General features: G+C 41.7%; 1 protein-coding gene across 1 annotated transcript in view; it reads right to left on the reverse strand.

Annotated features, from left to right (window-relative positions):
• Nucleotides 1-26,985, reverse strand: part of COL17A1 (collagen type XVII alpha 1 chain) — a 169,845-nt gene that overhangs the window by 70,153 nt on the left and 72,707 nt on the right. Inside the window, exons 26-33 of the mRNA XM_085869930.1 lie at nucleotides 25,141-25,203; nucleotides 24,974-25,009; nucleotides 24,094-24,147; nucleotides 23,238-23,273; nucleotides 20,473-20,508; nucleotides 20,207-20,269; nucleotides 7,721-7,756; nucleotides 5,950-6,021 (exon numbers count right to left, since the gene is read on the reverse strand). Coding sequence (XP_085726056.1) covers nucleotides 5,950-6,021; nucleotides 7,721-7,756; nucleotides 20,207-20,269; nucleotides 20,473-20,508; nucleotides 23,238-23,273; nucleotides 24,094-24,147; nucleotides 24,974-25,009; nucleotides 25,141-25,203 — 396 coding nt within the window. The remainder of the gene's footprint in view (nucleotides 1-5,949; nucleotides 6,022-7,720; nucleotides 7,757-20,206; nucleotides 20,270-20,472; nucleotides 20,509-23,237; nucleotides 23,274-24,093; nucleotides 24,148-24,973; nucleotides 25,010-25,140; nucleotides 25,204-26,985) is intronic.

Raw genomic sequence — 26,985 nt, forward strand, 5'->3', positions numbered from 1 at the left:
AAATGTGGCTTTCACAGGAAAGATCATGGCAGATAGTTAGACCCAGAAGCTTAAATGAAAGGATTTCTTCAAGAGGATTGTTGAGAAAGTAGAAGTGGGGGGGGGGGGGGTGATTTCCAGATGGTCCTTTCATAGAGACACAGTGAGAGTGTGAGATTTGTCAAGATCGAAAGACATGTTCCATGTATTAGACCAGCTTGTGCTTTCATCCAGATCTGCAGAGAGTGAAGAGGCTGCTGCTTGCCGATCTGAGGGATGACAGATGGTACAACAGAGGGTGGAGTCATCTCAAAGATATAAAGAGGGTTTTCCAGAGAGTTGCAGAGATCATTGATGAAAACCAGAAAAAGAACAGGGCCATAAGAACACTGCCTTGAGGAACTCCAGCCTGGACAGGAAGAGGGGATGAGACAACTTCAATAAGGGCCACATGTTGGCTGTGCCAGGAGAGGAAGTCAGCGAGCCATGAGTGGAGATGGCCTTGGATACCACAGGAAAATCGTTTGGTGAGCAGGGCAGGAAGCCAGACTGTATTGAAATAACATTATATGTCTTGGAGATGGCTCTCATCTCATGTTTGGCATTTAGGATCTCCATCCATTGTTGGCAGAGCAGAAACAGCATATCCAGGGTTGAGTGACCTGGTCGAAATCCAAATTGATTGTTGAAAATCAAGCTATTGGAGAAGTTTAAGGATTTGATGCCAGAAGCGATGATGGATTCCATAACCTTGCTGAAGATAGGGAGCAGGCTGATTGGTCTGTAGTTGCAGAGATCAGTTTTTGCACCTTTGTTATGCAGAGTGATAATGTTTGCCGATTTCCAAGCTAATGGCAGATAATCTTGAGAAAATGAGACGGTGAATAGAACATAGAGAGGGTGAGCAAGAGCAGAAGAGCAGGCTTTGAGGACACATTGGCTGATGCCGTCTGGACTGGTTGCAGAATCTGAGTCGAGGTTTGACAGCAAGCTCTCCACCTTGTCAGGAGAAAAGGACACATAGGCCAGGAACAGGTGTGTGTCACTGGGTAAGGTGGGTACAGAAAGCGATGGGTTTGGGATATAAGATTTAGAAGCAAACACCGAGTTTAGGCATTCAGCCTTTCACGTGCAGTGTCAGCTCTGCAGCCATTTCAAGTAAGGGAGGGGATGGATAGAGGGTGAACATACATCACAAACAGACTTAATTGGACGCCACTAGGATTTGGAGGAGGGAGAGAGGTTTGAGAGTTCAGACTTGAGATTAGAAAGATGTTGTTTTCTCGAAAGGGTAGACACACACTTGTTGTACCATGCCCAGGAGTTGCTGTATAGGGTTTGCCACCATCAACTTGAGCACCAGTGTCCAGAGCATTCAGACTTTACACCAAAGAGATCAACGATAGACTGTATCCTTGCTCTTCAGGTTATCAACTAGCTTTCTGCCTGCCTGTCTCTGTCTGTCTGTCTGTCTGTCTGTCTGTCTGTCTGTCTGTCTGTCTGTCTGTCTGTCTGTCTGTCTGTCTGTCTGTCTGTCTGTCTGTCTGTCTGTCTCTCTCTCTCTCTCTCTAAACTCTAGATTTGAACTCAGCAGCATTTCTGCCACTGAAAACATGTGTTCATTTGGCCAATTCGGACATTGCTTGGACATTTCCGGGTGCATAGCTTTATCAATGGCAATCTATACAAATAAATGTCAATGTGTGTGCATGTGCGTGTGTGTGTGTGTGTGTGTGTGTGTGTGTGTGTGTGTATGTGTGTGTGTGTGTGTGTGTGTGTGTGTGTGTGTGTGTGTGTGTGTGTGTGTGTGTGTCAGTGTGTCAGTGTGTCAGGGTGTTTCCTCCATAACTCCAAAACCATAAAACCTCGCAGGCTGAATCTTTGCATGCATACTAAGGAAACTCCAAGGAAGTGCACAAGTGCAAATTGAATGTTTGGGTTAATTAAAACACCCCTTTTGAAGACAATTAACACCCTTATTTAATTACATCCTTCATCAAGTGGTCCTTGGCCACCTCACCCACTGGGGTCTTCAGAGGTTTCCTGGGTAACCTCGTTGGTGTCTGAAGCCACCATGGTTTTTGGCCTCTCTCTGACTTTGACAACCATGCCTTGACTTGGAACAGGCCTCAACAATTTCTTAATGAGAAAGATTTTGTTTTTTTTACTTTCCTCACTCATATTATCAAATGTGTGTTCATCATAGCTACAAATCGCTAGGTATATTGTAATTATTATAAACACCTGGAGATGCCAGCGTTCTTGGCTTTATTTAATTATTGCACATGCAATAACCTCGAGAATCTCTTAAACTAAACTGATTTACAAAATTTAAGCTCCAGAATTTAACTTAGAAGCAGTTCTGACTCCTAAAAAATGATCATTTGTCAAATTCAGACAAATTTGACATTTTGGGCGTCTCTGGGAGGTGTATATGTTTAATATGATGGTTCGGTGATGGTTCCGTCTCCAATCGCATGCCAAGTGAGCCGTTTTTTATCAACAATTTTGTTGTAGTGCTTAAGGCACTTCGCAAGCGCTCGACAATATTTGCACTGTTATTGAATACTGTACATAAATTGACTTGATAAAAGTTCGGGGCTACTCACCTGTGTTGGCCATGTGTTGCTCTGTGGTGCAACAGGTGGCTGGCTCGCTGAAAAGGTGAAAATTTAATTTTCTACAATGTTTCACCTTTTTGTTCTTCCATTATACGACCTGACACTTCAGCATCGATAAATACAAATAAAAATTAAACATTTTCCTTTAAAAAGTTTCTTTAAACATTTCATGCTTTGCGTAGTGAAGCCACTTGGCGCACGTTCTTTAAGTTTCAATTGCGATACCACGGTTCTATACCGGAGGTAGGAAGGCAACATAAATGACATGATCACAATGAGAAACTAGATGGTATTCATAGAACACTTACCCTGCACAGTCTTGAGAAAGACTTGGTGCAAGCCAACTCTTTTGTTTTTTAAGGTTATTTATTCTTTGATCCAATATGGCTGTCAGACTAATGAACGATGATGTCACTTTTATCAAACTATATTTACCATAGATAGTTGATGAATTAAAGTTTTGCATTGATCGGTTAGGCGGTTTAGGAGAAGAAGATTTTCAAAGATTTTTGCTTAGATCTAATATGGCTGCCATGTTGCAATTGTCGAATTATGACATCATTATGAAGGCAACGATATCATCATTGACATATCTTATTCCCCACGGGGAGTACATTACCTTGAGCCATCTTTAAAATTTTTTCCTGGAGTGGTTTCGGAGATAAAGAGGAGCAAAGTTTTTCGGTTTTTCCAAGATGGCGCCTCTACCACGTGCCATATGATGTCATAATCATCATTGTAAAATTATTCAGCAGGAGGCGCTCCAATCGTGAAAATTGGTTCCATTGGACCAACAATTGCAGAGAAATGTTTTTTCATACTGACTCGATAAAGCATTGCACTTCTCTAATTATGATGTCATAATGAAGGTAGCAATGACATCATCAATAACATATATTATTCCCAATGGGGAGTACCTGACAATGAGCCATGTGCAACTTTTTTTTCCCATAGAGCGATTTCAGAGATAAAGGCGCAAAGTTTTTCAGTTTTTCCAAGATGGCGCCAGTACCACGTGACCTATGACGTCATAATTATGAAAAAATTCTGCAGGAGGAGGCGCACCTATTTGGAAAAGTTCCTATCAATCAGACTAACAGTTGCTGAGAAAATGAATTTTAAGAAAGTAGACATGTGCCTACGTACGGCACACATACATGACCAATCGCTTAACCCCGCTTTTCACTGAGCAAGTGCAGGGTAATGAAGGTGGATACTTTGAGCCCTCTCTGGGAGGACTCCATTCCACATTCTGAAAACCATATATGTGGATACTAATCAATGACACACAAACACACACACACACACACACGTATTTACATCATTGATGCGTGCCTGGAAAACATCGTGTAAATGGAACTTCAAAATCCCATTGATTGTTCGTGGAATGTATTTAATGGGAAATGCATTACTGACAGAAAAAAAAGATGGAGTGGAAATTTTTCAAAGTTTCTTCACTCACCCTAATCCTCCTGTTATGTTCATTGTTTGCTCTTTCTTTCTTTAATTCGATCTTTAATTTAATTTATTTTGCCTTCCTAACTCCGGAGATTCCCCATAGATAACCCATGAGCGACCGCCTTCACGTCAATGGGGCTTGTTAATTATTTATGTTGCATTGAATTAAGTTATTTTCGTTGCACTCAATGAAACCAGTTCAATGAAGCTGGTTAATTTTGGCACATTCCTAAATCTTTTGTTCATTCAATATAATTCTCCAAACAATTGAAAAAGTGAAGCTTACTGCTTTGCAATTTCACATTTTCCAATAAATAAAGCAACGAATGCTGGCATCTCCAGGTGTTTATAATAATTACAATATACCCAGCGATTTGTAGCCATGATGAACGCGCATTTAATAATATTAGTGAGGAAAGTGGAAAAAACAAAAACTTTCTCATTAAGAAATCATTGCGGCCTGATCCAAATCAAGGCATGGTTGAGCAGGCCGAAAAACATGGCAGCTTCAGACCCCAGCAAGGTAATCAAGGAAATGCCTTCAGACCTCAAAGAGTGAGGTGGCCGAGAAATCACCTCATAAAGGATATGATTCAATAGGGTCGTTAATTATCTTCAAAATGGGTGTTTTAATTAAACCAAACACCCAATTTTCACTCTTGTACTTCCTTGAGTCCACTTAGTATGCACGCAAAGTTTCAGGTTGCTAGGTTTCATGGTTTTGGAGTTATGGAGGACACACACACACACTGACATTTATTCAGACATACATCAAAATGTATGGAGCATGTCAAACGCTCCCTGATCTCCAATTAACATAACGTCCCACACCAAAAGCCGCACCTCCAACCCAGAGGCCTCAGTCTTGCGACTCTGACAAACAGAGATTGTATGGTCAACATTGGATAAACATCAAACGGAGCCACCTATCCACATTTTGAGCTTATTTACCTCATTTGAAGGCACCGCTTTAAAACCAAAAAAAAAAAGGTTAAAAAATCAAAACATTTAAACAGCTTGGGACATGCACCTTGACCCCATGGCCAAAGTACACAGTCCAACAAGAATGCCCCATTGGCATACACATTCTCCTCAGCCCAATGGCTGCGGCACATGGTCAAACAAACACATATTCTAACCCCGTAGGGCCAGAATGCATGGTAATACAGTTGGACCACTCCATAGGAGTGAGTCCCCATGAGTTCAACAGCATGCCGTCCTAAATTTGGGCTTATTTACTCTCATCAGGCTGGCATACTGTATGAATATCTCACCAATGATGACCACATTCGCCATTTAAACATCAATCGTACTCCTGGTTGGAATGGTGACTTGGTGAGCATCAGCCAAGGATTATGTCTCGCACAGCATCCTATCCTTATCAATGCTGGGCATCAAGCAAAGCGGCAGCACGTACCATTAAACAAAAAAATTGTTTGGAATGACAAAGTCGGAGTTTGAACTAGCACCCACGCAGAGCAGACGGTCTAACAATTAAACCACCAACTGTGGTATACACTAAACAAGGTATTAGTGGTATATATAAAATATTAAACACATTAAGCCACTTTTAACTGCTTGAAATACACAAAGTGCTGTTGCAAATCACTTTTTTTTTCTTTCTTTTTTTTGTTAAATACTCTTCCACACAAGCTTATGTAAATGTCAAACTATGGCAGGTTAAAACAGATACATTAATTTTCAAAACAGCAACTCATTTTCATGAACCCAACATAGATCTATGGCTATAAAAACAACTTGAACATCCCAAGGTGAAATATCACAAAGTGAAAGGTCACAGTAAAGTTGCATGAGTCATTCACTGAACTTTCATTTACTTAATTGCATCATATGATGCTGGAGCTATTTAGCAATACTTGAGATTTCTGACCTTTTGGCCCTGGCTCGCCTTGAGGTCCACTGTTTCCTGTTTTCCCTTGCACACCTGGCAGGCCTGCTTCCCCTGTACACACAATGTTCTTTCATTCAGTATCACAATCACTTGTTTATCTGAACGTGTTAAGAATGAATCAAATATGTCCCCCTATTAATGATACATTCCTCAGTAACAATACAATTTGATAATTTTTCTGATGTAAAATCGAGGCTTGTGGAAGAGCAAGAACAGAGAAAGAACCAAGAGCTGACGACAAGAGTGGAGGTAATAAACAAGTAATGAGAGGATGTCATCTTAGATGCTTGGGATTTGTGATATGCAAGATATGCAAGAGTGGCAAAGCAAGTATATGGGAGCTGATTCTCTCTGGGCCCATCACTGAGACAGAGTTAGGAGTTGCCAGAAAGTCCTCACCTTCTCCTGTAAGAAACACATAGTGTTCAGGAACATTTGCATGTGAGTAGATAGGGTAGGGACAGGTAGTAAGGAGCTGGGTACTCCAAATCTCTCAATTCTGTATTTGCTTCGAAATTTAGCTTTATCACGTGCAGAATCAGCTGTGGTGTCATTTGAAGTGGGGGAAGGGATGGAGGGGGAGCATACTGCAAAGACAAACAAGACAACTGCACCATCAAATATTTGAGGAATAGAAGGAGACAGGATTCAGCGTTCAGCCTTGACGTTGGTCAGATGATTTCTGGCTTGCCTGAGAGTCGACATATACTTGTTGTGGGCTTTGTGGAATGGCTTGAAAATGCCTTCAATTGGATTGACCTTGGATGAAGAGAAGGCAACTACCTCACCTCAGGATTCAGTGTATAGGATGGGAACATTAGCTGCAGATGAGATAGGATAAACCTCTGCAGAAGAGGGAACAGTTGGTTGAAGAAGAATTCCCAGGCAGCATCAATATCAGTGTTGGCAGAGATAGAAGTCCAGTCCTGCAGTGAAAGGGTAACTTGCAGTTCCTGCTAGTCAGTCTGATGAACGTACAGGCTCTGCATTGCTGAGGAGGTTTTCTGACAACAGCGAGATGTGGACTCTTACAAGAATAGGATTAGATGAACCAAACAGAGTAGTGGAGGAACAGTTGATGTTAGAAGGAAAGTTGGTCATTACCAGGTCCTGAAGGGACATGTGCCATTTGCAGAAGTCGTGGTGGGAAGGTTGATTGATTGGGCCAGGCATGTAGAGTACATATAGAGTGAACATCCATTTCAAAATAATGCCTTGAAAGGAAGAATCTAAAGGAGGTAGAAGAAAGGAAGAAGAAAAAGAGAAGAAGAAAGAAGAAGAGAAGGAGAAAGAGAAGAGCAAAACAAGGAGCTGATACTCTCGTTCCCCGACTTTTTGGGTGGCATGAGAAATAGATGTATGTTAAATATGAAAGCTAAATCTTGAACATTTCTTTGAAATATTGCATGCACAAGCCAAGTTACTGAGATAGTTGCCACGGCAACATAATTCAGCCAATCACAGCAATGATCTAATCAGGTTAATATAATGTCATGAGGAATAGATATCTGCAATATGGAAGCTAAATGTTCAACGTTTTTTGAAATATCACATTCACCAAAGTCTATGAGCAGATAATTAATCAGTCGGTTGGTCAGTCAGACAGATGGAGTTCTTTTTAATATCTCCCGTCTCTGCCCTTGTTGGTGGGGTGGGGGATAATAATACTCTAAAACCTCCTTGAAAATAGGAATTCTCCTGTGTTTGGGTAGATAAACAAAATGGGTACAAATTGTAAATTGGAACATACCTATTTGTCCTGGTCTTCCTGGTGACCCATCATCCCCTGCAAAACAGAACATGAAGTATCAAGACCGAGCGTTTTTTCCTTTATAGACTCATGATCAAAGGTATCTGACAATGCCTAGTCCCTCCTCCAACCCATTCCCCTCCCTTCTCCCACCAATTCCCTCCTGTGCATATACCCACCACATCCCCATCCCTTCACACTCCCATCCCAACCCTTACCCTCCCTACTTCCAATCCTCCCCTGGCTCAACCCCTCACACCCTTCCATCCAGACTTCCACCCCACAACTTCCTCTCCCTCCTCCAACCTCCTCTCACCCCACCTGCCTCCTTCTGGACTCCAACCTCACCCCTTCGCAATTCCTTCCCTCATCTCACCGATTCCCCTGCCTCCTCACCCAACCCCTTCCTCTCCCTCCTTCTCCACTACACCCCTCCCTCTGGACTCCCACCCCACCCCTTCCCCACCCTCCTCCCACAAAGGAATTTTAGTAGGGTGTACATTTATATAAGTTAACTAAGGTGGTAACCTTTTCTAATAAAAATTCTTCTTTCACCCTTGAGAGTTACGTCCTGAGATGAGCAGTAAAATTACCTTTAAATCGAAGTATAGGTTGTATTTGTGTGTTGCATATTGTGTTGTGTATATTGTGTTGTATGTTGTGCATTTATATTATATTTTACATATAAAGGACAGCTCATGCCGATGCCACAAGCACCGCCCATTCTAAAGGCCATGCATCCACTCCTCTCCTACAACATCACAAGCACCACCCATGAGCCAGGCCATGCCTTTCCCTCCAGCGGCCCAGAAATCGCCACCATCTTTTTCGCTCCATATAGTTCTGAGGCTTCATTGGCCTCTGGTGTACATTTGAAGACCGATAAACATGTATTCTACTATAAAACTAGATGGGCACTTGGTAGAGCCAATACCATCCACCATGTAATGCCTGATCCATGAGAACATATCGGGCCCAATACATTTTTGAAATATCATGCTATACAGTACGATATCGTTTTTGGTCCGATCTCTCAATGGTGAAGAATCACATAAAAAAAAAACTTAAATAAATTTCGTTTCCAGGTCTGGATTTGGATCTTCACCAAAAATTGAATCCATTCCTCCTTGTCACACAACCAACGTGTCCAACAAGTTTCATCCGAATCTGTACACAACTTTTTGAGATATCGTGCTATATATCGGTTTCGCCCTCTCTCTCAATAGTGAAGAATCACTTTAAAAATTATCAGATCCAGATTCGAATCCAGATCTTCACCGAAATTGAATCCATTCCTCCTTTAATCGTGTCCAACAACATACCCAACGTGTCCAATAAGTTTCATCTGGATCCTTCCACAACTTTTTGAGATATCCTGAACACAGACAAACAGACAGACAGAAAGGGGTGAAAACATAACCTACTTCACCTTCGATGGTGGAGGAAATTATCAGATCCATATCCAGATCTGGGTCTTGACCCAGATTTTTATCTTCCTCATTACAAATTCCACCATGTGGTCACGTTTTGTGAAGATCAGTTTAAAATTGTGACCTGTAGGTGATAAACAGACAGACAAACAGACAACGACAAACAGACAGACAGACACAAGAACAAAATCGACTGACCAAATCCTTGAAAAATCTTCGATTTTGAAAGTAAAAAGATGTCGTGCAAAGCACAATACTTGCAGAATCCACCCTCTCCCCCCTCTCCAAAGATTGCCATGGATACATGAAATTGTCCATTTAATTCAGATTGGAATTGACAATCTTAAAGCTCACGTCAATCTGATGAAAACTGACTTTTCAGATTGAATTTGATGATTTCAGAAGTTTAACCTTGAGTTGGCCTTTGACATATTGACCTCAAAAATAGTCAGTTTCCAAACTCAGTGATGCACTATGCAATGGATGCTTAATTTCCAGGTTAATCAGATAAAAATTGATGGTTTTTCAGATGAAATTTGCTGATTTTAGAAGTTTGACCTTGAGTTGACCTTTGACCTTATGACCTCAAAAATCGTTGCTTTCCCAATTCATTGATGGACTGTGCAAATCCTGTTCAACTTGCAAGTTAATAGGATCCAAGTTGACGATTTTTCAGATAAAATTTGATTATTTTAGAAATTTGACCTTGAGATGACCTTTGACCTTTTGCTTTCAAAGATAGTTGAGTTCCCAATTCAGTGAAGCAATATGCAAATCCTCTTCAAATTTCAAGTCAATCAGATTAAAAATGACCTTTTCAGAAATTTGACCTCAAAATGGCCTTTGACCTCAAGATCAATAGGCTTCTCAGTTGAGACTACCTCAACAACTTGATGAAGTTTCATGAATATCAGTTTTGAATTGTGACCTGTCGGTGATTGTCAGACAAACAGAGAGACAGATAGACAGACAGAATAACAAAATTGACTGACGAATCAATATACTTGAAAAATCTTAGATTTTGCAAGTAACAAACAAACAAACAAACAAACAAACAAGAAGAGGTCATGCAGAGTACGATACTTACAAAATCCTTGAAACAAATTTGACATCAAAAATAATTGTTGGTTGAATTCAATGACCAAACATGCAACTCTTCTTCAAATTTCAAGTGAATCGGATGAAAATTGACAATTTTAGAAATTTGGCCAATGTTGTCCTTTTGGTCCATGTTGATCTCCAAAATAATTGGTGGTTGAATTCAGTGACCTGAAATATAAATCCTCTTCAAATTTCAAGTAAATCAGATGAAAATTGAGTATTTTAGAAATACCAACATAGTTGGTGACCTTTGGCCTAAGTTGACCTTTTGATCCATGTTGACCTCAAAAATATTTGGCTGCTTGAATTCATTGACCCTATATAAAGTTTCTCTTCAAATTTTAAGTCAATCGGATGAAAATTGAGGATTTCAGAAACCTCACCTAAGTTGACCTTTTGACCTCAAAAACAATACGTTTCTTCCTCATGACAAACTCCACCATGTGGTCAAGTTTTGTGAAGATCAGTTTAAAATTGTGACCTGTAGGTGATAAACAGACAGACAAACACACAAACAAGCCGGCAGGCGGCGATGGGTCGCTGAGCATGGAAACTATAAGATATAGAGCAAAATGGATGTCATATAGCGGATAGGGAATCACCTTAAGATTATGCATATCAAATCTCATCCAGTTCCATCTCCTGATAACTACTCGGTATCCATTTGAATGAAAAGTACCAAAAATGCAGTTTCAAATCGGAAAGCCCCAAAGTTTGAGGGGGTGCTGTGGGTGAACAAAGATCCAAATCGAAAATCCAGCTCGATCGTTTGTGCACAATGTATTCCAGACGATTAGTGTGAATTTTCATGACCATCCGACCATAACCCTAGGAGGAGTAGCATTTGGCACGAAGGCACCTCCACTCCCTCCAGCTCTCGCATATTATCGATTTTTGCACTAATTGACCTTTGACCCCTGACCTATGTGAAATCAGTCAATATGTCCTGAGGCAAAGTTGTAGTACTCATTGAGTACCATGAACCTGCAAAGTTTCATTCGTATCGATGCACTCAGCTGGTCGCGAGGGGGCCTTCAATTTTCACCAATTTTCGTGCATACCCTAATTGTAGGGGGTGCTGCGGGTAAAGTATTCCATATATCACAAAAACCGGAATATATTTGATAGAGCATCACCTGTAGATCATTCCTGCCAAATTTCATAACCCTACATGGGTTATGAAACTCTGTATATGGTCCCTACATAACTACATAACTGAAACATCCCTACATAACTGACAGCTCTGTATATGGAAAAAAATAGCCCAGGGTTACATGCATGAAGCAAAAACATACCTTCTGCATATAATTCAAAACACTTCACTGCACTGGAAAATGTGGGAACAGAAATACAGTGTTATAAATGGTGGAGACTTGTAATACCCCCCCCTCCCCCACACCTGGAGGCAACGCGGCACGATACACATTTACATGGAGAATTTGCATCCCCTTTGCTGTTCAAGAGAAATATATTTTTTTTATTTCATTCAATCAAATATGGCTGCCAGATCATGTGACCTATTACTTGTGAACATCCTGGTATCCCCATGGGGAACATGAGTGTGAAGTTTCCCCTCGATCTGTCCAGCCGTCCTGGAGAGGAAGATTTTTGAAGGTTTTAGGGTAAATCCAATATGGCTGCTGAACCACGTGACTGAAGATGTCATCATTCCCCCCCCCCCATACAATTTAGCCCTAGATGACACTCAAAAGTTTTCACACTGATTGGATAAGTATTCCACATATGCAATTATGAGGGCATAACGAAGCCACCTCTGACATCAAAAAAATAACACTTGTTTCCCATGGGAAGTACTTGACATGTACCAAGTTTCAATTTTTTCCATTGAGCGGTTTTGGAGATACAGAGGACCAAATTTTAACAATTTTCCAACATGGCTGCTACACCACGTGACCTATGATATCACATTTATCATGAAAAAATTATCCGTAAGTTGTCGCACCTTTGGTGTAAATTTTGCCTCAATTGGATAAGCGGTTGCAGAGAAAACAGAAAATGACCATGGATGGACGTACATACGGACAACTTGAAAACTTAATGCCTCCAGTGACTTCATCAGTGGAGGCATAAAAAGAATTTTTGGTTTTCGCCCGAATTTTCATGGCTTAATAGTGTTCAAATACAGGATTTGTAAAGAAACTACTTCACATGTGCAGGGACATGTAATTCACACAGTATGTGATGTAAATAAATATGAGAGATGTATGTAATTAATTAGTGAGGATGCCAGGGAAGTTCATGACAGATATATTTTTATTTCATTTGTTTAGAAGTTATTATGTGCACATTTACTTTAAAGTTGTATTAAAAGTACACATCCACTTCCGTACACTTAACATAAACAACACTGAGTTTATGTACAGGTAAAAAAATTTGAAAAATGCGGTGGTGCTTATGGCACAGACACAAACTGACCTCTATCTATATAGGATGAGCAAATACCATCCGTCGCTTCACAAATGGGAATAACAAGTGAGGGAGTAGGAGATAGAGAGAGGGGGGAGTAGTGGGAGAGGAAGGGGGGGGGGGAAGGAGGAGAGGCTGGAGAGAGGTCAGGTCAGGCATGGGAGCATGCACCAGAGCAGCACGTCGCTGCGTCTACTTTCCGCCGGTACTCCAGGGGCCTCCATCTGGCCATCCTCCAGGCAGATGCCTGGCCCATCCCTATTTCCTTGAGATGCTGATCAACCCCCTGCAAGCATGAGGCATGTGGTCAGCCCAATGGCCTCCTCCACTCACAAGGCTCTCCCACTGAGAGAAACTGGAGAGCAGGATCAGCATCAGGAAAATGAGCCACGTGTCCATACAGCAACAGCTGACGCTCATGGACTATGAAGGTAACAAACCTCATTTGAGTCTCTCTCAGCAACTGTTCTTTGGACACGAAGTCTGACCAGCGATAACCAAGGATTATCCGAAGAGACCTGGTACCAAAGGAATTAAGTCTCCATCTTATATCCCTGGTCAGAATCCAAGTCTCACATCATTAGAGCAAGACTGGAAGTACCAAGGACCTGAAGACTTGGACTTTCATCCTCCTGCACAGGTACCGGCAGCACCACACCCCATGATCCAGTGAATCCATGAGTCCCCAGGCCCGACCCAGACATCTGTTGACCTCTGGCTCAGCCAGCAGATACATGAATATCACTGCCAAGGTAAGTGAATCTCTCTGTGACCTCAACATCCTCACCACAAACAGGTACAGACAGAATAGCAGCATCCAAGATGTCATTGAAAGCTTGGATGTTAGTTTTGACCCAGGAAACCTGTAATCCCAGCAGCTCCGACTCCTCATTCAGCACCTCGAGGGCCCCCAAAATAATAACTATAGTCACAGCAAAGATGGCTGCATAAACTGCGAAATCAAGGTCAGAGATCTTGACATTGCCAAACGATGCACCGCAGCTTGATCTCTCAGACATCCTCCCCAGAATCCAGTTCATTCAAGTGCTGAAAAGAGTGGGGGCCAGAACACTCCCCTGACGAACTCCAGTAACAACTGGAAATACATCAGAGATGGTACCACCACATCTCACAGCTTTCTCAGTACCAGAGTAGATTTCAGACATCAGATTGATCAGTTTTTGTGGCACCCCACGAAGACCAATAATCATCCAGAGGGCATCCCGATTCACTGAATCTAATGCTTTACAGAGATCAACAAAGGCTGCAAGCAGCCCCTGCCAAAACTCTCATCTGCGTTCAGTGAGGACCCAAAGAGCAAGGATACGGTCAATCGTTGACCTCTTTGGTGTAAAGCCTGACTGCTCTGGTCGTTGGTGCTCAAGCAGATGGTGGCGAACCCTATCAATAATTATCCGGGCAAAGACCTTGCCCGGTATTGAGAGCAGCGTCACCCCTCGGTAGTTGTTGCAGTCTTGGCGATCCCTCTTCCCTTTCCAGAGCGGGACAACAAGGCCCCTCTTTGAGTAAGTTGGGATGATGCCTGTGTTCCAGGCAGAGCACAGAACTACATGTAATGACATGAGTACAGCATTTCCACCAGCCTTGAGAAGTTCAGCCTGGATGCCACAGATCCCAGGAGCTTTACCCCATTTCAACTGGTTAACCGCAGCCTGTATTTCCACAAACGAAGGTGGGCCACAGATGATTGGAGGGTCAGAAATAGGGATTGTAACACACCTGACATCCAACTCATCAGCTGGTGGATCAGCCTGGTACAGCCGCTCAAAGTAACCGGTCCAGCGGGCCTTCACTTTGGACTCCTCTGTCAAGAGCCTACCACCCTCCGCTCCAACTGCAATACACCGAGGGATGGGCTTGGATGAATGCAATGCATGAATTCCCCTGTAAGCAGGATGAGAATCACTTGACCACAGGTGATGCTCTACCCCCTCACAGATTACTCACATATTGGCCTCCTTGTCCACCCTTCGTGCACGTACAGTTTTATGCCTCAGCTCCCTGAACAGCTCAACTCTGCCATTCAGCCTGACCCTGTGACTCTGGACAATGGTATCCAGTGTCCCTTGAGACAAAATTCTTCTTCGCCCTACGGTGAGTTCCAAGACATCCACCGGAAACATCAACGACAGTGGTCATGAAGGCACTCAACAACCCTTCAGGATTCCCCAAAGCAATCAGACCCCCCAAATCTCTACTCAGCCTGTTCGCAAACTCCTCAGCTACCCTTTCATCCTTGAGCTTGCCAACATCCAGCCTAGGCTGGGATGGTTTCATCCTTCTGGATTTAAGCTGTTGAGTTGCTACCAGAAACCTGTGGACAGTATTGTGGAACTGAGCACTCCGGTGGATCCTGCAGTTCTGGATCATCCTCCAGCGACCATCAACGAGCACATGGTCAATCTCCTTTGCCACACCACCAGCATTGGAATACCAAGTTCAGCGATGAGCCTGGAGGCGCTGAAACCATGAACCAGCCACCCTAAGTCCATGACTTCTTGCAAATTCAAGGAAATTAGTGTTATTCTGGTTCACAGTTGCAGACCCATGGGGACCAACACACATCGATGGCCTTTCCCTATCAGTTCCCTCAAGATGAAATCCCTCAAGATGAGAAGAGTATCTCACCTGGGCACTGATCAACCACAGAATCAAGCGTGGCAGAGAATGCGTCTTTCATGTTGAGATCACTCGCCTCAGTCGGAGCATCTGGAGAGACCAGGGAAATGACACCCAAGGAGTGATGAATCCTTCGTCTCATAATATGCTCATTGACCAGTGTTACCTCAATTATCATTGGAGTCAGCTTATTGGACACAGCTACAGGAGAGGAAGGGTGTAGGAAATAGAGGGAGTAAGAGAGTGAGAGAGAGAGAGAAAGAGGGGAGAGAGGGAGAGAGAAAGAGGGGAGAGAGAGAGGGAGAGAGGGAGAGAGAGAGAGAGAGAGAGAGAGAGAGAGAGAGAGAGAGAGAGAGAGAGAGAGAGAGAGAGAGAGAGAGAGAGAGAGACCGAGAGAGAGAGAGAGAGAGAGAGAGAGAGAGAGAGAGAGAGAGAGAGAGAGAGAGAGAGAGAGAGAGAGAGAGAGAGACCAAAGCTGACCTTGCTTTTGGTCAGAAAGAGAGAAGACCAAAGCTGAAGACTAATGTTGACCATCCTTGAGGGACGAAGTCATCAACATGGATGAAAGAATTCATGGTCTCGATGTTTATCCTCATCGCCATGTCATGAATCTGGGATGTGTTCAGTTATAAAGTTTCTTGCGGAGCCATGAGAAACCATTGATGAGGAGCGGCTGGCTTGGCAAGCGCTAGCTCGCTGCTTGGTAACTGAACACACCCCTGAACATCTCAACAGAATACATTCCATTCATTGGGACCATACTCTGTGTAGAGAGTTGGTGCTGCTGAAACAGCCTCTTGGGCTATGGGCACAATCCTGGACAGGTTGCCACTCTGACACAGGATACTAGAATGGCTCAATCATCCCAGCAAGCTGGTACTCATTTTGCCAACCTCAGAAGGATGACAGGCTGACTCAACCCCACCTGGTATTAATTCAACAGCCAAGTGGGATTTGAACTCAGGACCCGAGGATCTCAAGCTCACCACCCTCACCCTTAAGCCAACACCAGGCATAACAGCATACAGCACATACAAAACATGACAAAAGGACTTCTGTTATTTAATTAGACTTCAATTATTAATGACGAATATTTTCGTTGCAATGAAAACGTACCTTGTTCAGTTTTAAAATGTGCATAAGCTCAGAGGTGATGTTGCGTGTACGAAAGTGAACGTGTGCATTTCATACAACTTTAAAATGTACATGTACATAACTTCTTTAATGTGTACATGTACAAAATAAATGTCTCTCGGGAATTTCCTCTGCCTTCAAACTAATTAATTACGGATACAGGTATTTCACGACCAAGCCAATTTTAAAGAGCATGTTGCAGGTCACCAATTTATCAATATGATTATATGTGCATTAAATAGTTCGATGCAAACTATTGTGGTTGCCTAACTATTGGGAAAATTAATGAAATTTAGCTCCGAAGTTGTTATTTCTTGAGGCTGTTGAAAAAAACAGCCGTGTGCCATATATGGATGGTGACGTCACGTTCTCGAAAACAAAGCGGACGCTCACTCGCTCATTGAAGAAGTGTCCAGTTCAGCGGGCCGTTCTTTCGATTTTTTGAGCTTGCAACTGTCTCTATTATCCTTTTTAATTTTGAATTATTGTAGAACAAAGTTATTTGAATATTTGTACATCATGCCTCGTACGTGTGTCGTCATGTTTTGTGAAAATAGCTGGAAAACGGGTAATCGCTCCCACCGATTCCCGAAGGAATCAAACATTCGCCAGCAGTGGATAAGATTTGTACAAACAAAACGGGTGAATTTCCCCCCAAAGAAAACGAGTAAAGAAGACCCTTTGGATAGGCTTGTCATTTGTGGTGACCATTCCACAGCCGAGGATTACGAAGGCATAAACACATCTGATCACCACTCTGTGAATACGAGTTGTTGGTTGACAAGTTCTCCAGATACTGCTCTGTCACAGAATCATTTGTTGAGTTTAAGTGAGAAAAGCCTTGAAATGCATTCTTAAGGAATACATGGAAAAACACATCAATAAACTTTCTGAAAAACACAAGCATCAAAAAATTTCTCAACAAATAAACTTATTGTTGATTAAATTACATTTTTAACAGCATCAGCAAATTGGGCTATTTCATTGCAATTGTAAAAAATGGATCAATTTTCCACTTTTTTTTTCTTCTAAATTTGGGAGAATATTTCCCAATGAGGCGAAACATGTTTTGGTATTTATATGCCACAACAGTCTCTTGAAAGTTGGGGTTTGTTCCAACTGTTCACTTTCGCTGGGGTCAAGCTCAGCTGTCAGAAAGACTTCAACGCCAAGGCTACGGTGTATAATATATTTGGGTCCATTATTGATTCATTCCATTTCTGACTCTTGAGTGACTAGAGGGTTAAAAATTATTACATCAAGTCACAGACGAATCAAACTTTACATTATTTTATGCATCGAACAAGAAAATGAAAATCTACAAACCAATCTGTCAGGTGGAGTCTGTCAGTGTGAACTGCCGGGCAGTCGGTCCTGCCACTTGTACATGAAACAGGCAGTTTTCTGGCACTTGCAAGTGGTTCAAATTTATATGGCTCAGGGCCAGAAACTCCAGAGTATAAATTCCTATCATCCTCCGACTCGTCCTCGGCAATATCGGAATGAAAACACTCAATTTCGTCGCCGCTGAAATCACTTTCTGATTCGCATCTCACCGTTATTGTTCACACGCTGTTTCCGAATGTTCACGAAGTTTTCGGAGAACGTGATGTCATAGCATCTTCGGTAAATTCTGGTCTCTTTTACGATCACTGACAAAAGTTTTGACTGAAAAGTGAATTTCAGCATATTTTGAGTTTCAAATATAAGAAAATTATTGCCCAATGATTATTAATGTGATTACAACCTTCGAATCACGCGAAATCATCAGCGACCCAAAACCTTCTCTTTAATGATAATATTACATGTCCATCAGTTTGTTGATAAGCCTTGTAAAATTGGGCAAAAACCAAGTTTTTTTTTATTTTTAATGAAATATTGTTACGAATCTGGAAGCCATGAGCACCCAACATACAGGTCCTATAGCTCAGTTATTTCGATAAGTGAATGTGGATAGATAGCTCCCTTTCCCTTGTTTAATGGGTAATTAAATGTTCATGTACTGCAGAGTTATTTTGATAGTCAGGGTTTTCTTTTATTTGAAATCAACGATAACTGCAACAACAGCAGCATCACCCTCACCTTAACCTCGCTTCATCACACCGATGCCATGGCCTACGTGCATGTTGGCACTTACGTGGGCGGAGTCCAATGTGCCAGGCGGGGTTTCTTTGGGGCATTGTCATCTTGGATATCGCTCCAAATATGGGCATGGCCAATCCCTCTCAGCCAATCGGAGGGGTGGGAGTGAGATTGCCGTCGGGCAGCCCATGAGAGAGGGCAACACCTGAACAGACGGCACGGGAGAGAAAGAAAGGAAAGGAGAGCCGAGGATAAGTGCGGCGGATCTGCTGGAAAAAGAAGAGTTTTTGGTTGTCGGGACAAGCGCAATCGGACGAAGAGGAGAGTTTTGGTTGTTGAGACGAGCGCTGAGCGGAGCTCTGGACTTTTATCGCTCTCGCTGGCGCCTGGTTTTTTGGGCCGTTTCCTCGAGCGCGTGTTCTTGGGCTCTGCTCGTCCCATCGCTGGTGCCTCGTTCTTCGGACCGCATCTTAATGCTGGCCTGGTTCGCTCGTGTCAACCAAACCACACGAGCTGGACAGGTCCATGTCCTGCTGGGTATCTGTGTGTGTGTGTGTGTGTGTGTGTGTGTGTGTGTGTGTGTGTGTGTGTGTGTGTGTGTGTGTGTGTGTGTGTGTGTGTGTGTGTGTGTCAGTGGGCCCGTAGTAGTAGTAAATTGTTAAGTGCCTTCGCTGTACATTATTTGTCTTGCATCTCTTATTAGTCATGATAATTCTGCCCTTACGTGCTTCCCTCCTTCCCCACCTACTGTTAATAAATACCCTATTTGTTAAATGTATCAGCTCGTTTTTGTATTTCTTTTATTGGTTTAACTTGGTGCATGTTGGAAGAATTAAAGAAGGCCGTTGTTGCCGTAGTGGTGTGCATTTGGGACCGACGGAAGCTCGGTGACCATCCGCTCAGGTCACGCACGGGTCGAGCGCGCATACGGCTCATACCGTACGAGTGCCGTCGAGGGTGTGAATACTCGGTAGCTCGCCACGTGGGTCTAGGTATTTTGAAGTTTGGAAAATAACCCTGTACCACGTGGTTGAATTATTGACGATTCACGGTCCGGTAAGGGAGCCGTCCCGGAGTTTTCCAAAAGGTACGATCTAAATTCGGGGTGTTCGGTAGAGTCGACCCTACTGCTCCACCTAGCGGTCGTGCTCGCAGCCGATACCCAGCCCGCAACAATATCACTATTTTCTTTCCTCTCCATTTGAGAATTAACGTACCTTCATTGGGTGGTGTCTATTAGACCACTGTCACGATCGCTGCGGACAAAACATGTATTACCTCATTGGAGTTGTCATCAAAATGTACCTTTGTTTCCTCAAAACAGTAGCTTCATTTTATGATAGAAGATGCGTTGTTCAGTCTTCAAATTTACATCAGAGGCCTATAAACAATCAGAGAAATGCGAAGCAAAAAATATGGCACCGATTTCTGGATGGCTGGAGGGAAAGGAGTGGTCTGGCTAATGGGTGGTGCTTGTGACACTGGGGAGAAAGGGGAAGGCGTGGCCTGTAGAATGGGTGGCACTTATGACCCACAGACCCACATTCACGAAGTCAGCTTTACATATTTGATAATAACAGTAAATAAACAGGCAATAACACTTTAGATGCCTTTCTTATGAATGTTCATGATGAATTGCCAGGGTACAAAACGGATTATAAAAGACTCAAACCTCGATCTCCTTTAGCTCCTGGTGTCCCTGAACTTCCAGGAAAACCTGCCAGACCAACTTCACCTGAAGGTGAAATGTTTAGAAAGGAAAATAAAATAGGTTTAGAAGAAAGTTCAAAACCCTTTTAAACTTGAACAGCATTTATAAACTCTCAAATAACATGAATGCCTGACATTGTGAGTGTAGGAATTTGATAAAGCGATTATAAGCAAGGACTTTTTTGTGCTGACGTCGAGAGATTCGTATGTGATGCAAGGCAGACATACCTCGAGGTCCATGGCTTCCTTGTGCACCGACATCTCCTGTTGGTGAAATTGTGGTGGACGACAGTTAATACTGAACACGGCCCACCTGTTGTTTCAAAATATTAACTTCTACTGTCCCCTCTGAACCGAATCAATCATACAATTTTAGGAACCCTTTAACTCTTTATCAAATTACCAGCTTACGACTCCGCAAAGGTTTTGCAGTTAAAAACCATGTGATAATTTCGACTTGTCCACAGATGACTGAAAATTATTTAAATTTAGCTCGAAGGCTCATCTCATTCGGTATTTGTCTGACTCCAAGCAATCGAGTCGGCTGAGTTTGGATCACCTGCGGCTGCCACGCCACTGTTTGTCTCACCGTTATCACAGTAAGATACATTTATCCATAAACTCTAATCTACTATTATACTCTGCTCCTCCCTATTCCATCTCCAAGCGCTGCACGATCTCAGCGCCGGGTGCTGAAGGAAGAGAGTACTCAGTTTTTACTCCATTTGTTTGTTTGTTTTCTTGTTTGTCCGGACGATATCTCAGCCATCCTTTGAGCTAGGAAGCTGAAATTTGGGGACAAAAGTGAAGACGTGCTTTGGCAAAACGTTATTTTTTTGATTAATCAATTAATTGATTCATTACTTCATTATTATCGATGTATTAATTACTCATTTATTTTGTTTCTCATCTGGGCAATATCTCAGGCATCTTTCGAGCTCCGAAGCTGATATTTGGACAAGACAGTGAACAAGTGATTTGACTAGAAAAAAAGTATTTTGATTTATTGATTAATCAATTAATCAATTCATTTTTCATTTTTCGATGAATTACTTTATTTTCAAAAAGTTACCGATTCGGATGAAATGGTGGTGGTTTTGGTATGCTCTAAGCCAATTGATAAAGAAATTAATTATTCTACGATTTTTATTTATATATTTTAATCATGTAATTAATTAACTAATCAATCAATTGTTGTGCACCGCTCTCTCCCAATTCCATATTCATGTGTTGCACAGCAGCATCGCCAGGCGCGAAAGGTGCCCCGGCGATGTCACGTGTTGGAGGATTGTTATTTATTTAATTGACATGGGAGCAGTCATCTAGCCAGAAGTATATTTATACACATAAACTAAGTATCATTTGTTTCATCCGAATCCATAACTTTTTAAAAACTAATAAATTAATTAACTGATTAATCAAAAAATAAAGTATACCATTTTTGTCAAAGCACTTGTTCACTGTCGTGTCCAAATATCAGCTTCCCAGCAAAAAAGAAGTGCCTGAGATATTGCCAGGATGAGAAACAAAATAAATAAGGAATTAATAAATCGATAATAATTAAGTAATTATTAAATTAATTGATTAATCAAAAAATGCCATTTTTCGCCGAAGCACATTTTCACTTTTGTCCCCAAATTTCAGCTTCCGAGCTCAAAGAATGGCTGAGATATCGCCTGGACGGACAAACAAATAAACAAAAGACCAAGATACTTGGTGAAATTCACCAAGTAACAAACAAACGGAGTGAAAACTGAGTCCCTTCCTTGGCACCCAGCGATGACATGCATTGCCTGGATATTGAATTGGGAAGGAGCGGTGTACAATACCGGTATTTTTTGGAATACAAGTTGATGAAGTCGGCCTACAAGTCGAATTTGCTAATTTTCTTATTTTTCTTTCCTTCATTCACAGATAAGTCAATTTAGAGTATATTAGACAAAACTAAATCAACTACAGTAATTAGTAAAACTGTCATTCAGAACCATGTATGCGGATGTTGAGTCCTCCCTGGCACTCAACGCCTCGCGCTAACTACGGTACCTCCAGGGTCATGAATATATTGCTAAGCTGTTTTTGTGCATATTATTCGAATTACTTTGTGGGATGAGCTTTTGGATGAATCAGGAAAATAAATGATTTTTCTACTTAGCACTCATACGAGCCTCATGACAGTGCATACAAAAAACAAAAACATGTTTGTTATCGTATTGAGGAGAGGTACGGTATTTAAAACAAGCTACATTTCTCGCTGACACCGTATTTCCTGTGTGTAGTCGCCATATTCCTGCCATTTTCCTCAGCGAACTTAACAACTACCAACTTGAAAACTGCCATGTATGGCCTGCATGACTTTATGGGAGGCAATTTGAGATGAGGTAGATGGATAAGTATGTTTAGTATTGAAAGATATTGGATCAAACATAATCGGTGAGTTTGTGCCCGTTATTGATTAGATAATTACCTCCACCACCAAAGGTCGATGGAGGTTATGTTTTCACCTCTGTCTGTCTGTCTGTCTTTCTGTTTGATTGTTTGTTTGCTTGTTTGTTTATTTATGAACAAAATATTTCAAAATGTTATTGACAGATTGGGACCAAATTTTGTAGAGCTTGGGTATGTGATAAGGACAAAATGATTCGGTTTTGGTGAAGATCCGAATCCGGATCTGGATCTGATTTCACATGCGAAAGTCTCACTGGATTAGCATTTAATTGCTCACGCAATCAGCAAACCTTCCGGGCAATGATTTCTGAAGTGTATTTCAAATAAATTAACAATAATACAATTTATTTCAGAAAATATCACACTTCACAATTTTTTTTTAATGCATTTCAATGTCTTAAACCACAGGAAGGTCGATTCTGAGTTAGTCGACCCCGGACTTCTGAGAATAAAAATCGAATCGACTTATGCACCGAAAAATATGGTATTTAAAAATCTATATAATTATTGATTTATTTTCATGGAGTAATATGAAAGAATTTTCTTACCCTTGAGGCCCTTGCTGCCAGTTTCTCCTCTTTCACCTGCACATCATGAAATATAAAGGTGAAAGGTTAGAGATAACAGTATAGAAGTAGGAAAATAAAAATGGCATGCATGCTGTGTAAGTAACAGAGTTTAAACTGGATGTCATAACCATTCGTATGCAGCAAGTAGCTGTGGATTAGCATCAGTTCTTGCATGCAGGCACATGGCAGTGTTGCTAATGCAGTGCTTTTTTCAGCCTGGTGTTGGCTTCGTGGTTAGGGTGGCGACTTGGGATCCGAGGGTCCTGAGTTCAAGCCCCGTTGGCCGCTGAATTAAAATACACCAGGAGGTTGACTCAGCCTGTCATCCTTCCGAGTTCGGCAAAATGGGCACCAGTGTACTGGTAAGGGGGACACTGCATCAGCGGCATAGCTGTGTCCCAACCAATGATGCAACCAGCAGTCACAGGCTGCACTCGATAGAGAGGGTGCTTCTTTCAGGTTGGAGCAGGAATTTGTAATTTGGACTGAGTGATGGAGATAACTCGCGTACTCTTCACAAAGGACACAGTGCGATCTTTAACGTCCACCAACTAATGCCAGGAGACGGGACACCAATTTAACGTCCATCCGAGAGACTGCACACACATTGATGAATCACCCTGTCTGTGAAACACCAGGATGACAGTTTGTAGCTGGGTCGAGATTCAAACCCAGGTTAGACAGCTCAGAGGGGAGAGTGCATACCTCTCGTCTATCCTGCCAGCCCAGTTTAAACTGGAAACAATCTTCATAAACAGTAAGGCATGAAGAGCTTTTATATTTGTGCAAATGCATATTTCCAACATCAAAGGTCAGATCTTGCCCCGACTCTCACCCTTGAAGCCCAAACTTCCAGGTGGTCCACGCTGGCCAGGCATCCCAGGGGGTCCTTTAAGGAGTCACATGGGAGAGGAATGAGGTGTTAAATGGTATCACAAATGAGAAACAATGTCAACAATGCAATAATAACAAGTAATATAGATGTAAAATGTCATAGCCCCTGTTGTTTTAATAATTTTGCTCTCTGGAGTTCAAGGGATAGCCTATATTTATGTAAACCAAAATGGCCACCAGTCTACCAGTCAGCCAACTTTGATCAGATCACAAAAGAAAGTGAGGTGCACGTGTATGCCATGATGTACCCTGTTTGTGCCATGATGTAGTCTGAACAAAATCAGACCATGCATGTCTGAGAAATGGTGGGGGACACATTAAAGTAACAAAATGGCCACCAGTCGGCCATGTTGGATCTGATGTCAAAAAAAAGAATGACGCAAAAATGCAAGCCATCATTACTTATCTGTGTGCCAAGTTTGAACAAGATCGGTAAATGCATGTCCGAGAAATGGTTGAGGATGTGTTAGATACCAGGTTTTTTTTTTTTTACAACTAAAATGCCACCAGGCAGCCATCTTTGATCGCATCGCAAAACCAAAAATGATGTGCATATGCATACCATCATGTGTTGTCTTTGTGCCAAGTACGAATAAAATCGGTCCAAACATGTTTGAGATAAGGTTACGGATGCACGCATGCACACGCACGAAAATCGAGACCAAATCCATAAGTCCCCATTTGTGACCAAGTCCAACGGAGACTAAGAATAACATTTAACATCAGGTGGTTGTGATTATGTTCAAATGTAAATGACGGTGATGGAGATAAATGAATGTGGAGTCAAGCGTGTTTTTGTGTCAACTTTTGGTTTAACTTACCTGCAAACCCTGCCGGTCCTTTCTCCCCTGCCATGCCTGTAAATGAAAAGCATTGAAAAAACAAAATTGAGATTTTCAGATCTCTGACCAGCTTGAAAGCGTTAATAGAAACTCTGATTACTCGGCTTATGCAAGAATAACTTTGTTCTTGCATGGCCTTGGATTACCTTTCTGCCCTTGTTGTCCTTGTGGGCCAGGAATACCAGGAATACCTCGTGATCCATGAAGACCTAAAATAAAAATGTATTTATTAACTTGTATGACATTTGGTCAACCAGACAAACCAAATGGAGTCAGAAAACAGAGCTTGGGCCAACATTGACCAATTGGTGTACCTGTTCGGTGAGATTGAACTTTTACATGAAAAGGTTAGTCGTAGACCGACGAGTGAGACTTTTCCTTTTTCTTCTCTCTTTCTCATTTCTAATGGTCTCTAATAATTAATTACCATTGATATCAGGGACCTAAGTTATCCAAGCTTGATAATGCATTTATTTTTATGCACTACCATACTTGTTTGCATCATACTACTTTATTGTTTTTTTTTTTTCTTAATTACTTTTCTTCCCTGTTAAATATGAAAAGTCTTTTTACTGTTTGTTTGAAATGTGGAAATTAAATACTACAGTACTACTCCCATGTACTTGAACCTTGGACTTTTACTACACCATTGACATATTGCACCAACGTGTCTGGCATTTCAGACTCCCTGCTGGGTATGTCTATGCAACATATCACTTGCTTGTAAATAAATACATTTCATTTCTGAGACAACAAATAAATCACAATTAAATATATCTTCCTTGATGTCATTTCTGACGTCATCTGTGAATAACAATTAACTTTGCCTTTCTGAGTTTTTGCTATCACAGTCTACTACTTGTTCAAGGATCTCAATTATTCCCATGTTCTCGTAGGAATCTCTTTGCTATCACAGTCTGTGCAAAACATCATCTTTCAATGGCCCTACATATAGAATGGCCTGAGATATAGAACATACAGCCGACCTCGTTATGAGCTGGGGTAGGCATTATGCAAGATTTATAGTGTGATATCATTTCCTTATTTATTTTACGCATGGTGTGTCGATAGATAAAAAAATTTAATGGAATTTCAGTCTGCATTGAAGTCTCGAGTTGGCCGGTGTCGACGGATAACTTAAACAATGGATCTTATCAAATGGATAATAGTATGTTAATGGCTACCATGGAAAGTGGGGTGCAGTTGACATGTCCAGCTTTTGTCCTTCATCTGGGACCTTCATAATACATTTGTAAAATTGATCCAAAACTTTGTCACTTCTTCTTGGCTCACATTGAAGAGGGGTGCAAGATTTCGGTTTTGCATGAAGAGGGGTTCTCGAGTTATTGAGTTATCGATTCGCCATGGACAAAGGAAAAGTAGGATCATTATATTAAAATTTCATTGAATTGACCATTGACCGACCACTCCACTCGATGCAATATGCCAAAACAAAGATGAAAGGAACACGAAATGTTAGTTCAAATATTTATTTAATTCAGAGTTGGAGTGGATAATCCAGGAAGATATTACTTTGTAAACACATTAATGAATGTATATTTATCTTCTCCAAGTCAGCTGAGTCAACTGGCATCTGTATTTCCACCATTTCCATGATTGTGACTACCATTTTGATCATAGTGGGGAAGTTTGCATGCTCCTGTAACCCGGAGAGTAAAACTGGGGGGAGGGGAAGGAGGGGCTTTGCTTCTGGTCGGTCTTACCAAGTCAGGCAGGTCAATGGGTAGAACCTAAACTAAGAGTATGGGTGATGAAGGTTGTGGTTAAGTTTCATCGAAATTGTGTGGTTTCTGAGAAGAGAGAAAATACCTATTTTGGGGGGCAACCACCCATAGAACCCCTAAGACCCCAATTTTTTTTAAATGTGTGAACCAACTTTGGTACATTATGGGTAATGAAGGCTGTGGTCAAGTTTCATTAAAATCGTAGATGTCGTTTCTGAGAAGAAAGCAAATACCCATTTTGCAGTG

The sequence above is a fragment of the Eptatretus burgeri genome, chromosome 1 (genome assembly GCF_056783735.1).
Source record: "Eptatretus burgeri isolate ZD-2024b chromosome 1, Ebu_testis_v1, whole genome shotgun sequence".
NCBI classification, from domain to species: Eukaryota; Metazoa; Chordata; class Myxini; order Myxiniformes; family Myxinidae; genus Eptatretus; species Eptatretus burgeri.